The sequence below is a fragment of the Centropristis striata genome, chromosome 23, assembly GCF_030273125.1.
Source record: "Centropristis striata isolate RG_2023a ecotype Rhode Island chromosome 23, C.striata_1.0, whole genome shotgun sequence".
NCBI classification, from domain to species: Eukaryota; Metazoa; Chordata; class Actinopteri; order Perciformes; family Serranidae; genus Centropristis; species Centropristis striata.
This window is the reverse complement of record NC_081539.1, coordinates 3,267,196-3,282,851: the sequence shown is the minus strand read 5'-3', so window position 1 is coordinate 3,282,851 and position 15,656 is coordinate 3,267,196. Positions and strand designations below refer to the sequence as shown.

The 15,656-nt window shown below is 38.6% G+C and overlaps 1 protein-coding gene across 1 annotated transcript in view; it reads right to left on the bottom strand.

Annotated features, from left to right (window-relative positions):
* Nucleotides 1-705: 705 nt before the first annotated feature.
* The window catches only part of LOC131961972 (phospholipid phosphatase-related protein type 4), a 36,141-nt gene continuing 21,190 nt past the window's right edge, over nucleotides 706-15,656 (bottom strand). The window contains exons 3-7 of the mRNA XM_059326910.1: nucleotides 11,419-11,548; nucleotides 10,148-10,343; nucleotides 4,989-5,046; nucleotides 4,289-4,462; nucleotides 706-3,607 (exon numbers count right to left, since the gene is read on the bottom strand). Coding sequence (XP_059182893.1) covers nucleotides 1,889-3,607; nucleotides 4,289-4,462; nucleotides 4,989-5,046; nucleotides 10,148-10,343; nucleotides 11,419-11,548 — 2,277 coding nt within the window. The 3' untranslated portion in view covers nucleotides 706-1,888. The remainder of the gene's footprint in view (nucleotides 3,608-4,288; nucleotides 4,463-4,988; nucleotides 5,047-10,147; nucleotides 10,344-11,418; nucleotides 11,549-15,656) is intronic.

Below are 15,656 nucleotides of genomic sequence, written 5' to 3'. Positions count from 1 at the left end.
ACGTTAGCGAAGCAAAAAGACTGGTAGACTCAATCGAAATTGATAAAAAAAAAAAAAAAAAGGCCTAACAATAACTTTGACAAAGCAACATGAATAAAAACCACAAAATAGGATATAGTGATACTTGTGATTTGCAAATTTTGTATCAATTCCTTGACGCAAAGACTGCAAGCAGCTACATCTTTGTGCTAAGTGAGTCTACAAATGTTCCCGACCAACTATCTCTGATTTAAACGAACGCATCAAGTTAAAATTCTGAAGTGATGGTAAGTTATTATTTCATTTCAGCTTTGTTTCTGAGAAATAATGTAGGTGGTCTGGTTTGGTTAGGCAGCTGTTCATCTTTTGTGAGTTAACCCTTTGATGCACAACACATTGACCCCCCTTCTAATGCACAACATGGGTCAAATGACCCGCATTCATTCCCCATGTTATTTAATGCTGCTGTGTGTTTCTGTGCTCTATATTTTGATATCAACTTTTATGATTGAATATTCCAAGTATTCTTTAAATATCTTGCTTTTGATAGCAACAGATCATTATTTCCATTTTGCGCCTCATACTTTATGAAGAAAAATAGCTAACTACCTTGCTAAGTAGCTTGCTAAGTGACTACTTAGCCAAGAAGTTAGCCAAGTAGTTAACTTGGCTCATAGTTAGCTTGGCTCATAGTTGGCTAGTAGTTAGCTTAGCAAGCTACTTAGCTAAATACTTAGCCAAGAAGTTAGCTTAGCAAGCTACTTAGCCAAGAAGTTAGCTAAGTAGTTAGCTTAGCAAGCTTTTTTTATGCATCAAAGGGTTAACTGGGAGATTTCCATGCCCATACAAGCTTCAGAAGTGTTCAGTCTGCCAGTTATCTTTTTTTTAATTTCAGAATTCTCCTAAATAAATACCCCACTTTGCGACGCTGTAAATGTATTTGCATTTGTTTAACAAAAGAGGATATCTGAAAAATGTTTATCTGAGACTGCTTTTGAGTGGATTGAAATCTGACAAATTTAGCTGGGTGGCTTGAGGCCAAGTATTGCACAAGAGTAAAATGTACTAATTATCTAAATGGTCTAAATGAGCATACTAATCCACTGTTTTGCTGCTGTTTGTGCTGTAGATATGGGATTGGCATGGACATCCAAATGTAAGTACAGGATATAAAGATGAGGTCAGGGTTTACACTATACAAGGTACAGTAAACTCATATTTTAGTGCAAGTCACAGCATATTTGACTTCATAGCTACAGAAGGAATGCTAAGCACACTTATGGTTCAAAACAGTATTCTGTTGAGTAGGTGGTATCTGTACAGAAAAGAGACAAAATACAAAACATATCTCTGTCACATATTAATGTCATTGTTACTCACTCTAAAATAATTCATTCTTTATCTATTCAAATTATAAAGTATGTTGTATAGTAAATAGTATTTTCTGGTGTAGCACCCTTTTCAAACATACACAGTATTTACAGTGCAGGGACGTAAACACTGGTTCCACAGCTAGGATACTTATTTTACTGTATTTTACTACAGTTTGAACGTTACTGTGCTACTTTCTTTTTTTTTTTCTCTGATGATTCATATCCAAAAACTTACAGAACTGTTTTAAAAAAGGTTCTTCTGTCCCCCCAAGCACTGGCACATCATCGACATTACAATAGGTGTCCTTAGGAGTGACCACAAAAGTACACAGTGATTATTTCTACAACACTTAAAAGGTTGTGATTTTGTGTAAACATGTACAAAAATCTCATGCTGAGTAAAACCTTTTCTTTTGAAGTTATAATGATAAGTACAATGGCAGGTAATACTGACTTGTCACAGATATGAGGGTTCTCTGAAACTCTTGCATTATTATAGCTACATCTTCTCAGAAGTCTCCGGTCGTTTTGTACGTTTAGTCCTTGAAAACTGGAGTAATGGATGTTCCCTTGTAAAAAATGTTGCGGGCGTTATCAGGGCTGTTGGCTCTCTCTGGAATCAGGATGATATTATTGCCTTTTCTCCTCAGCGTGGACTCACGACTGGAGGTGACAGAGGGCGTTTCAGAAGCGCTCTCTCCACCACCTCCGCCTCCTCCGCCGCCACCACCTCCTCCAGATCCAGAACCACCACCATCGCCTGGAGTGACCCTAATCGTCGAGAGGCCCTGGGGGTGGAGCTTGTGCTCTGACTGGCCGGTGCTTTGGGTGTGAACAGTAACAATTGGCGGGGTGCTAACGGTGGCAGTGGTGGTAACGATGTGATTTGCACGCTTCCTGTCAATGGACCCATCACGGATTGAGTCTGAGCTTTCAGAGTCTCTGTTCAGATCATTGAGCTCAAAGGACTGCCTCAAACTCCCCCCTCCTCCTCCACCTCCTCCTCCTCCTCCTGCTCCACAAGTTACTGTACCCCCACCAGCTCCGGTGCCATGATCCAGAGACCGCCACCTCCATGACCCGCTTCCATCTGTGGATGGAGCTTGGATGACTGGCCTGTTTTCAGGGTGGGCCTCTACTCTGACGATTGCTCCGGTGCTCCCTGAAATACTGCCTGTGGTGCTTCCCAGTGAGCTGGGCCCTGTGGTGCAAGTGGGGTCCTGGTCAGTAAGACCCCTGTAGCGAACAGAGCCCTGGCAACTCCCAGTGGTGCCGCAACCTATGCTGCTCTCATCTAAACTCTTTGAATGGGTCTGTAGTAGGCCCTGCTGCTTGGACATAGCGATCACTTGCATGATCCGCGGCTGGCTGTTGTGCCCGTTATCGTTAGTCCTGCAAGCTGTCGTCTTCTCTGCTGCTCTTTGCCAGTTTGCCTGAACTGTGCTATTTATTGTTGACATCCCGTCACTTACTCCTCCTCCCCCTGTCCTCGGGGAGGTGGTGTTGTAATTCTCATGAGCTTCCTCTGGTATGTGGACAAGCTGTGAAGACCCAGGTCTAGATTGCATGGATATTCTCGCCCCTCCAGTGATGCCGCTACAGTTGCTGGGCAGGGTGGTACTGGCTCCTGTGGCCAGTTTGGACATGTATGCATGAGCATCAAAGCCTCCATTCAGGCCCATAGCTAACGGGTCGGTGCTGGATCGGAGCTCCATGCTGCCATGATGGTGCGGATGCTGGGAGGACTGGCCGGAGGACGAATCTACAGAGGACGAGAAGGAATCCGGGACCTGCAGGGAGCATTTGTGGTTGTTGTTTTTACTTTTCCATTGAGAAAGAAGCTGCTTTGAACGACTGGAGTCCATGGAGGCATGGTGGAGGGTGGCGGCGTGACGTCTGGCTGCCTCCTCATACGCTGCCATGGCCTGGGGAGTGTGAACCCGAGGAAGAGTGTGGCTAAAGGTCACCATTGCGTCTTTGCTCTGGGGGCTGCGAGGGGAGATCACTTCCACATCTGCACTGGAACGCTTCAGACTGTCATCAGGCCTCTGCTGTTGGAGGCCTCGGTGGAGGAGGCCCTCGGAGTGGGAGGTGGGGATCCCAGGCTCCCCTGCCATGCTTGCTTTCATTTGCAGATGGTGGAGTACGGCCTCCTGGCTTATATGGGGCAAGGAGCAGGTTGGGCGGTGTAGCATTGGAGGGGGAGGGGAACTGGCTTCCTCACTAGGCTGAAAATTTCCAACTGCATATAACCCCTAAAAACAGAGGAAACAGAAACATTATGTACTGTGCAACATTTTATTTGATGCTTGATGCATTAATGACTTCCTTGTGGAGACATTTCAAACTGAATTTAAGAAAACCTTGAGTTTGCAGAATCATTTATCTTTGTGCTGTGGTTCACCATGAATTGTGTGTATGTGATGGGTTTAACCAAACAGAGGCCATTGAGGATTAAATCTTGTTTATGCATTTATCGGATTATGCTTTTCTAAAATGGATACCTAACATGAAAATTTACTCTAGCACTTTTCTCTCACTGGAGAAAAATGGCCAGATTACATAATATCCCTGTCTACCTGTCCTGTCATAGTGTATGTATGTTAAGTTTATGTTTGGACGGGTTGATGGCTACTTTTGTTGTCCTAGTACTTGTTACTCTGTGCAATGACAATTAAGGTGATTCTGATTCTGATAATAACTATGTTCTAATTAAGGATGCCCTAAGAAAGATAACTATCCTTAGGGTTTGGACTGGTTATCTGAGCTGTTGACAATATCTCAGCAATCACTATGAATTGACGTGAAATTAGTTGCTCCAAATGATGAATCCTAATGACTTTCATTATGGAGAATTGCTGCTCTTCAGCTCAGAAAAAAGGTATTTTGAACAGAAAACAACTGAAAATGAGGCTGTTGATGGTAACGGCTCCTACCAGGTAGACAGCAATAGCTCCTCCAAGTAGAAAGCCCAGGTAGACATCGATGGCGTGGTTCTTGTACTGAATAATCCGGGTCAGACCACAGATTATGGCACAGATAATGAAGGAGAATACCAGTAGGGGCTTGAGCAGCTTGGAAGAGTCTGTTAATGTACTGTTGAAGTACATCTGTGGACACATGAGACATTGGTGTGTTACAGCAGTGTATTATTCCATAACCCCTCCCAGTCAGCATTATTTGGTATTCTTGGCTAAGTAGTTAGCTTAGCAAGCTAGTAGTTAGCTATTTTTATTCATAAAGTATGAGAGGCAAAATGGAAATAATGATCTGTTGTTTTTCAAAAACAAGATATTTAAAGAATACTTGGAATAATCAATCATAAAATAAGTTGATATCAAAAGATAGAGCACAGAAACACACAGCAAGTATTAAATAACAGGGGAAATGAATGTGGGTTAATTTTTGACCCATGTTGTGCATTAGAAGGGGTGTCAATATGTTGTGCATCAAAGGGTTAAATGGATTTTTAACAGTGAAGCAAAAATAGTGTGGAGGAAGGGGCCATGCAGAAAAGAATTATCTGGGATAATTCCACTATCCACCACTCAGTGTTTTGCTTCTACTGTATCATTAGGCGCTTCATGGAAGGATGAGCAGGGTTAAGTGTTCGCGTGGGCTCAAAGTATTACTCACCGAAACGTAGACAGCAGCGAAGGAGGCCAGGGTGGCGTGCTGCGATGGGAAGGATTTTCTGCAAGAGATGAAAGAGCAGAAATAGACTCAGCTAACGTTCACATATCTATGTATGAGTCAACAGGAGGAGGGGAGAGGGTTTAACCACAGTGAACCAAACACAGGCATAATAATTAGGTATCTTGAACATCACCCTGCACACACAGGGCTGAGAGATATTTCAAATTTGATGCATCTCTACATGTTCCTTGACCTTTTTCTTCACATTTAAACCCTACAATAATTCAACAAAGGCAGTTATAAAGCCTCATAATTGCAGTGATATCTTTATCTGGTGCCACTAGCCAAGACCAAAGAAAGATGTCTGATCTAGTGTAATATACTGCAGCGTAGCAGCAGGAGCTTGACTGTGTGCTGCATAATGAAAGTGAACCTGCGGCCCCATTTTTCTAACTCAAACCCAATGACCTACTTCTGACAACTCCTGATACTCACTCCTCTAACCAGCCCTCGTCTTTACTCCTGACACTGCATATGTGTGAATATGAGTGTTTTGCTGCTTTTATGCAGTTGTGTGTGTGTGTGTGTGTGTGTGTGTGTGTGTGTGTTCATCTCCTCAAACCGGCATTTACAGCATCTGTTAAATCATAAAAAATGTATTCACATATGGAAGCTGCTTCTGAATGAAATGAACCACTTCTAGCACTGAAATACGACACAAATCTAGCTGTATATATTGTAATGCATCTAATATTTATTAAGCATGTATCACTAGAAAATGTGCATTGTTATGAATGCTTTAGGTATGGTTTCTAAATACTAACAAATTCTCATCCCAACCTGTGAGGTACCGATGCGCACTTTGTTTCATGCAAAGAGTTTAATTCGCCCAAGGCAATCCAAATTCTTTGCATTTCCTACCTTTAAAAAACTCAAAACTCAATTGTGGCCCTCGTGATGATATTTTGTGGCCCCCACCTTGATATGAAAGTTTAATGTGAGTTTTATATGAATGTCTCTTCACCGTGTTGTGTGTGGAAGGTCCCTTTATTGCTCCAGCTGGAGCTTTGTTTCACTTGTTTCTATGAGCGTTTATTATCTGCCGTGTTGTTGTTACCGGAAGAAGTGGAAATGTTATGCAATGTCAACAGCGACGATTTTGTGTCTTTTTTTGGTAATTTTGTCTTTTTTTAGTAATTTTGTCTTTTTTTTTTTTTTGGTAATTTTGTGTCTTTTTTGGTAATTTTGTGGGGTTTTTTGGTCATTTTGTGTCTTTTTCTAATAATTTTGTGTCTTTTTTGGGTCATTTTGTGTCCTTTTTTTGGTCATTTTGTGTCTTTTTCTAATAATTTTGTGTCTTTTTTTTTTGTAATTTTGTGTCTTTTTTGGTCACTTTGTGTATTTTTTGGGTCATTTTGTGTCTCTTTTAAGTAATTTTGTTTCCTTCTGTCATTTTGTGTCAAATAAATCAAGTTTCTCTTGTTCACATACTAGTATCTAACCCTCCCATTTACGGGCACTTTATTTATTTCACTCTTTTTAGAACATGACGTTGTTTTAACCATCAACAAACATTACCAGACATTTTCATCCCTATATTGAATGTGTGTATATAGCAGTACACAAGTTGTCGCAGCCTAAGGATTGTGTTTGACTAATCAAAAGTCTTTTGTGTTCCAAGAACTGGGACTTAACTCCAAAAGCCAAAAAAGTAGGTGATGCTACAAAGTTTAAAGGGTTCCTGGAAAAGTTTCTTCTGTGGATATGCACTATTTTGCCTTGCTAAAGGGAGTGCTTAACTATGGTGTTTTGTATCAGTCAGTTGGTCCTTCTGCTTCTGCCGTTAAAATAGGTTAATAATACCCCTGGTGCAAAACCACTGCAGCAAAACAGCTTTTCATGCTGCTCTGCAAACAAGACTGAAGCTGAAGCTGCCACAGAGAAAGTGGAAGACAGTGTTTATGCCAGGAGCAGTAGGTTATATTTAGACCCCCATAGTCTGCAGCCAAACTATGCGTGTCCCAAATGCATGGGTCAAACCTAACCTCATCTCTTTCACCCACATCCCTGCACTGTCAACTGCCCCACACACATGCATGCATGCTCACATAGAGACATGATTCCAAAAAATCTCACAGAAAACATTCTCCATTAAGGTGGATGGGGTGTAAATAGACAGACTCAGTGTTGGTGACTTAAACTAGTGTCAATTCAAATGACCATTCCTGGGCATCTCTTTCTCAGAAGACTTAGAAAGAGCTTAGATATTAACAGCCACACTGCAAAAAAGCCAACTTGTGTTTTTTGGCCTAAAACAGTGATTTAAGTTGGTAAAACTTGGAAATATAAATGATTGACATTTAGGGCAATAATGTAAGTTAGCACAACAAAAGAAGCCAGTTGTCTGCTCAAAAACAAGTTGGTGAGTTGTTGTTACTGATATATTCAAGTTGGGGTTCACAACAAGGGACAATAGTTCTGATAACTCTTATTTCTTTGTTGTGAAATGCGGGAAAGCGGTGAAATTCATTAGCGAAAGCTAGCGGCTAACTGATGATAGCGGCTAACTTATGCTAGCGGCTAACTGATGCTAGCGGCGCTGCTTGTTACAGCTACAAGAGTAGCCATTAGCGTATCAATGCTAACTCAAAATTGTGGTCGAAACATTAGCTAACATTTCATAGCAGCGTTACAATCGTGCCAATTCAGCACATTGCAGAAGTTAGCAGAAGTAAGGATTAAAAGTTATTACAGTGTAAAATTATAAGTTAGTACAATTTACAGTTGAGTTGACAAAAATCTGAATTCAGAGTTGAGCAAACTCAAAAACAAAACTTAAAATATTTAGTTTAATTGTCCAACTTAAAATTTTATGGAAGTTTGTTGCCTTGAAATTTTGAGTTTACCCAACTTTTCTTTTTTTGCAGTGCAGATTAATGTTCCGTTAGTTAGACTATTTACATTGCAGTGTACATAGGGAGTCCGGCGGCTAATGGTGCGTTCAAGGTCTACACGAATGTCAGAATTTTCAACATTGTTCCGAGCTCCAAGTTCCGACTTTCAGTGTTAATATAACACAAAATATGGCGTTACGGTAAGAACGTGTTAGACCCGCCTTCAAAATAAAAGCAAACACATGTAGCTTTCAAAATAAGAGCACATGGATGTGTTAGCAGAATCCACCACAGAATTTGCAAAAAGACTGTCAAAATATGACGCCTTAAATAAAACATAGAAGAACCTTTATTCTGCTTTACAATAATTCATAAAAAATATGCAATGATTAAGATGGAATAGTGGCATTAGAATGTGTGAGAGGCACCAAATTTAGGATTTTAGGAGCATGCTCCCGGAAACCCGGACTTTGTTTGCGTCCCCCCATCATAGTCTCAGAAAATCCTGACAGATAACAAATGTCCCAGCAGTATGTTCAGGGTAATAAAGGAGGAGAGATGTTTTTGGGTCCTTCATTGAGTCAGCTTCAAGTCAGTAAATTTGTTTGGCTGCACTGGGAATTTCATGTACAAACTTCTTTTGTGTAAATATGTTGGTTGTTGTTTACACTACAGTTCATTTAAAAATGCTTAAATAAAACCGCCCCTGCGTCTGAAACTAAAGTTGTGCAGTAAATCTTCCCTTCGTGGTGGCTGTAGTGTTATGTTTAGGAACCATTGTATAAAGGCATTGATCATTTTGAAGGATGTAGTTTGTGCTGCTGTTTAATTACTGTATTATACAGAAGGGTGTTTCTGTTACACTCATTGAAATGAATACAAAACAATCAATTTACATCACAACAGACTACATCCTACAATATAATCATGCTGTTCTATCAACATGTCTATAAAACAGTGAAAACAAAAGTGAGTATTCTCTGCATTATAACTCTTTTGTTAATGTTAAATACTGTGCACACAAGTCAAAACGTATTTCCTGCATGCAGTGCATGGTATTGGAAACCTGCAAGAGTGACACTCCCAAACACAAAAGCAACATCAGACAGCACATGAGTAATTCATACTGTCATCTAATTGTAATATTTACTCATTATTGGGCCTCACTGTTGTACTTACAGTTTGTATAATTTCAAGAAACTATGATACCTGCCATATTTTAGTTTTAAACAAGCTTAAACAAACATAAAAAAAATCATCATAATAGTCATCTAAAACCTAAATCCATACATGATTACAGAAGGTTGCCAGTGCTTGTTATCAAGGCAAAATATGGTTAATTTAGTGAAACCTGCTAACTGCTACTAATATGGTATTAGAAGGCACAAAACCTCTGCAAGATGACTGCTGTTGATTTTGCCTCTTTCAAGTAAAAAACTCTGTCTGTGGATAAATACTTGATAATTACGAGTTGAAATGATGTTAACCCTTTGATGCACAACATATTGACACCCCTTCAAATGCTCAATATGAGTAGAAAATGACCCGTATTCATTCCTTTCCCATGTTATTTAATGCTGCTGTGTGTTTCTGTGCTCTATATTTTGATATCAACTTGTTTTATGATTGAATATTCCAAGTATTCTTTAAATATCTTGTTTTGATAACAATAGATCATTATTTACATTTTGCCTCTCATACTTTATGAAGAAAAGACGTTTTTGTATTATTACTTAGCTAACTACTTGGCAAGAAGTTAGCTAAGTCGTTAGCTTAGCAAGCTACTTAGCTAAAAAATGGATATGGTCCATTTTTCACCCATGTTGTGAATTTGAAGAGAAGTGACACAAAAAGGGATTTTATTAAAAAAATAATAAAGGAAAACATAAAATCAGGATGTATGATGATCAAAAACAAACCAATTGAGGAAAACCTGGAATACTGAATGATGAAAATAATTTATTGCAAAGATATAGAACATAAAAACTCATACATATCGGGTCACTTTAGACCCATGTTGTGCATCAAAGGGTTAAATGAACTTAGCCAAGAAGTTAGCTAAGTAGTTAGCTTAGCAAGCTACTTGCCCGTGTTGTGCACCAAAGGGTTAATTACATTTTGCCAAAGATTTGTGCCCTACTTTACTGACTCATATTATTTTCCTCATAATGTGCGTGCAATGCATCACAGTGCACTCTAATAAAGTGCTTCTGTTCCTGAATCTTTCAGTGGGAGTCCTTTCTATCTTCTAAACTGCCTCCTTACCTGCCCTGGATAATGGCTGCGGGGTCGGCCCCTGAGCAGATATCGTCCATGACATAGGGGTTCTGCTCACAGCTGACATTGAGCGTGGTGTAGTTGGGTTTACATACAGTGAGGAAGTAGGGTGTTGGGTAGCCTGTCATCAGCTGGAGGATGTCTGTGATGAGGGCCGTGGCACAAAGACCAAAAGCATGAACACCTGAGGATAGAGGATGTAATGTAAAGGTTAGAAAATAAACTGAACGTACACACACACAGAGGTATTGAGACTTAAGATACTATAGTTGGGTGTGCTGGCAATGTCATTACTGAGCACCAAAACATAAGCAGGGGAGAAAAAATAAAAAGGGGGCATTCTGCACAACATTTCAATACAATTCTGTATCTTTACGGTGAGCCAAAGGCAAATTTCCACCATGGTGGATAATAAAGATTTATTGTATTGTATTGTACATGGGGCCCTGGTGTTTTTCAACATGTTTTTTCGGTTTGCCATATTCTTGCTCCAGAGGGCATATCATCTTAATTTATTGTATGAAGGGGCACCCTAGAGGGCACTCAATATTTTTTTTCATGTGTAAAGGGCAGCCAATAAGGTACTTCCTATCTAGAGCAGGGGTCGCAAACTCAAATTACCTGGGGGCCGCTGGAGGCAGTATCAAAATCACAAAAAAAAGACACAAAATTACTTAAAGAAGACACAAAATTACAAAAAAAAGACACAAAATTACAAAAAGAGACACAAAATTATTGAAAAAAGACACAGAATTACTAAGAAAGACACAAAATTATTTTAAAAAGACAAAAAAATATTTTAAAAAGACACAAAATTACAGAAAAAAACTAAATTACTTTAAAAAAAGACACAAAATTACCCAAAAAAGTAATTAAAGGGACCTTCCACACACAACACGGTAAAGTGCCATTCAAATAAAACTCACATTAAACTTTCATATCAAGGTGGGGGCCACAAAATATCATTACGAGGGCCGTAATTGGCCCGCGGGCCACGAGTTTGAGACCCCTGATCTAGAGGGTACTTTAGCAACACCTCTTTAACCATGGAGGCATGAGATAGAAGATAAAGAAATCGTTAATTTGTTATCGTGACAGGCCCACACACGCATACACATTGAAAACACATTTTACTGTCTGGGTTGAGAAATGTTGGCATAACATTAGTGAACTAAATACTGGTTCTTTGAAAAACAGTCCTCCGTTAGCCAACCATAGTTTCAAGCGAGTGTACAGAAAAATAAACAAAATCAGTGTACCAACGAAACGAACAGCTCTGCGTATGAAGGAGTTGAAGTTGCAGCCGGCGGCGTTGATGTTGGCCTCGGCCCCGCCGCCACTTTTCCTCCGAGACAGACAGCAGAACAAGATGGCCTCCCCAATCATTATCTGTTAATACAAACCACAACAACACATGTTAGCATCAGGCGGCAACCTCCTGGTCTGAGCAGGGAGGCAAACCAGGAAGTGCCTTAAGCTGCATTCTACCAAAAATTCCAGCAGGGGTGCTGAGTTTGGCTGAAAAAGCATTTTTGTCCATTCATTTCGATGCAAAAATGAGAAAACTTCTCCCTTGATTTATTACCTCCAAATTTTTTTTTTTAGGACAACACTATGGTCTCAATCGCTAGTAAAAAATCTTCTGGAAGACAATTTGATGTTGGGTGTTGTGATAATAGTGTAAATAATGGCCCCATTTAGAAGAAAATAGAAGATAAAGAATCGTATGATTTGGGCCGTGGCTACCTTTGATTGAACAATGCGTATCCACGGCAACGTGTCAATAAAGTTATATACAACGTTATATAGATATAAAAAAGGACTTTTAGCAGTTTGGTCTCATAACTTTGACTCTTTCACTGTATTTTCACTTAATGACAGTTTATTTGAACGTTTTGTTCATTAAATGTCTTGTTCAGTGTTTGGTTGGACTAACAGACACTCCAAGGAGTCGCTGCTCAGTTTTCTGAGGTCAGTAACAAACATTTTGTTGTTGTTTTTTTTTGCTAGCCAAAACTAACATCCCAGCTAATGCTCCAGTTAATGCTAACATGAATTAGCAGCAGCTTCTCTCAGTCAGGTTGAGGTGTAGAGAGGCTGTAGTCAGTGATCAGATCCCTCTCCTCCTCCACAGTCCAAATATGGTCTGCTTCCTGTATCGGAAACAAGATGGCGACGATGGGCCACAAACAAACGGGTGACGTCACAGTGACTACGTCCATTATTTATATACAGTCTATGGGTAAGAGGCAGGCTACACCCTGGATTATTATTTGTCCATTGTTGTTTTTATATTCATTTATTTTTTATCTGTGATATATTTGTTTATGCAATTTTTGTTTATGCAATTTAATATATTTTTCATCATGCTTGGAAACAGATGTAAACAGTCATATCCAAGTCTCAGAATGTGGCCTGAGATTGTGTGTTTTAATGTGGGCAGCGTCCCGCAGCTCGGCCTACCTACGCCACTCCAAGCTCTGGTTTAAGCCAAGAGTGGTGGCCAAGTCATGTTGTGTGATACACTGCACAAACACACACTCCTCGAGAAGAGACACATGGTGTTGCAGTGGGACACCTCGCTATCTGCAGAACAGCTACCTAGTACAGGGATGGGCAACTTAAATGCTGCAGGGGGCCACAATTTTCCATGGACACTCCCACAGGGCCACATATAGGAGCGTGCACTTAACCAGATATGATGAAACTGCAATTTTAAATATGTTTACAGTGCAGTAACTTAACATATTTCATGCTCAAATGCATGTATAACAGTATAAATAGGAATACAAAAGGTTTGAGCAAATAAAAAATAACCCCTGCAAGAAGTAATTTTGTGCATTTTTACACTGCACTTTAAAGATTTCATGTTTTTGTTCATTTTGTGTTTTTATTTTTGTTCATTTTGTGTTTTTTTTGTTCATTTTGAGTCTATTTGTTTATTTTATGTCTATATGTTTACAGTGCAATGATTTAACATATCCCATTCTCAAATGCATGTTTAACAGTATAAATAGGAATACAAAAGGTTTGAGCAAATTTACACTGCACTTTAAAGATTTCATGTTTTTGTTCATTTTGTGTATTTTTTTTGTTCATTTTGTGTTTTTATTTTTGTTCATTTTGTGTCCATTTGTTCATGTTGTGTCTTCTTTTGTTCATTTTGTGTTTTTTTTGTTCATTTTGAGTCTATTTGTTTATTTTATCTCTATTTGTGCAGTAACTTAACATATTTCATGTTCAAATAGGAATACAAAAGGTTTGAAGCAAATAAAAAATAACCACTTACTGTGATTTCTTTTTTTTTTTTATCAGTGCAAGAACAGCAGACCAACATTAATTGCAAGAAGTAATTTTGTGCATTTTTACACTGCACTTTTAATATTTCATGCTCAAATGCATGTAGTTGTACTGAGGGCCACTTCAAGTGAGGCTGCGGCCCGTATGCGGCCCCCGGGCCTCCAGTTGCCCATCCCTGTAGAAAATGAAGGGTGGAGAAAAATGCATATTGTTTATAGTGTTATATTGGAAGAACAAGTCCTATAAAGGATTTAGCTGCTGCCCCCGCGACCCGGCCCCAGATAAGCGAACAAGAATGGATGGATGGACACGTATGAATTATATACTGGAAAAAAATCCATTTTGCTGACTGTCGTGTTTTAGACCTTTCATATTAAAGTCAGTAATTACAACCGTAAAATCAGAAGCATTTATAACGTGTCTGTATGTTCTGTTGGTTTTCCAACCCTCATGCATCCGTCTTTTTGCCCCGCCCCTCATCACTGACATGGATGGAGGGAAGAAAAAGAAGAGCAGCAACAGTGATGGCCAGAGAGAGGGATTAGGAGTATTTAGAGGAGCGCCTCCAGGGATCTACATAATACTGAAACTGACACACTGGACTTATGAATCCTACTAAAACGAGCCTTTATCTGGGAAATGTAGACCACATTTTTCCTTCGCAAAGGAGAAACAACCGCCTTTTCTCTCCATTTTTCTCTTTCTATAAAATCACAATCATTTATGTTTCTATTCAGAGTCCATCATGATCATTTTTAATATATAAATACTTTCATTATTGTGTATTCTTGATAAGGTAAAGACATCTAGACCATAATGACACTCAAACATTCCACGACAATCTGCCACAACAAAAAAACAGACAAACACTGGGAGAAAACAATATACAAACAATGGAAAATTTAAGTTATTTCAGTCACATTTATTAATAAAACATAATCAGGTTGACCATTTTCAGACAACTAAGGCTAATGTGACCATATATATATATATACGTATATATATATATATATATATATATATACGTATATATATATATATATATATATATATATATACGTATATATATATATATATATATATATATATATATATACACAAATTCATATCATAAGATACAATAACAAGAACTAGCCTGCCTGCACCTCCCTTGACAATTATTATTATTACAATTATTGTTATCAGTTGTATCATTGGTGGCTTTTTTTTATTAAAAAATAATAATAATTAAATTAAACATTTTTTAAAGCCAGTAAATATGTATTTATAATTATTTTATGAATTAATGTTTTATTCCTCATACATACTGAATTGGCAACTTCCCGGGAAAATACATTTACTCTTTTTGCACGTTCTCCCTCCACTGGTGGACGAGCACTTTGACAGTGTTCAGTTAATGACTAGGACTAAGTGGCCACTGTTTGTTTGTGGTTCCTTGTAAACCAGGGGCCTCAAACTCAAATTACCTGGGGGCCGCTGGAGGCAGTATCAAAATGACACAAAATAAAAACTAAAAAAAACTTTAAAAAAAGACACAAAATTATTAAAAAAAGACACAAAATGACAGAAAAAAATCAAAATTATTTTAAAAAGACACAAAATGACAAACAATTACAAAAAAAGACACAAAATGACAAAAAAGACAAAATATGACCAAAAAATACACAAAATGACCAAAAAAGACACAAAATTCTTTAAGAAAAGACACAAAATGACCAACAAAAATACAAAAAATTACCAAAAAAGACACAAACTGACCCAAAAAGACAGAAAAAAAACGAACTACTTTAAAAAAATAAACAAAATGACCAAAAAAGACACAAAATTATTTTAAAAAAAGACACAAACTTATTAAAAAAAGGCACAAAATTACCAAAAAAAGACACAAAATTACCAAAAAAAGTAATTAAAGGGACCTTCCACACACATCACGGTAAAGTGCCATTCATATAAAATTCACATTAAACTTTCATATCAAGGTGGGGGCCACAAAATATCGTCACGAGGGCCACAATTGGCCCGCGGGCCACAAGTTTGAGACCCCTGGTCTAGTCATTAACTGAACACTGTCAAAGTGCTCGTCCACCAGTGGAGAGAGACCATGAAGGAAGAAGCTCTGGTCTTATGATTCTACAAGAGGGACGTGAATTGAGTTTAAATACATTTTATCTAAAGTCAAAATCGTTTTCCCGCCAGC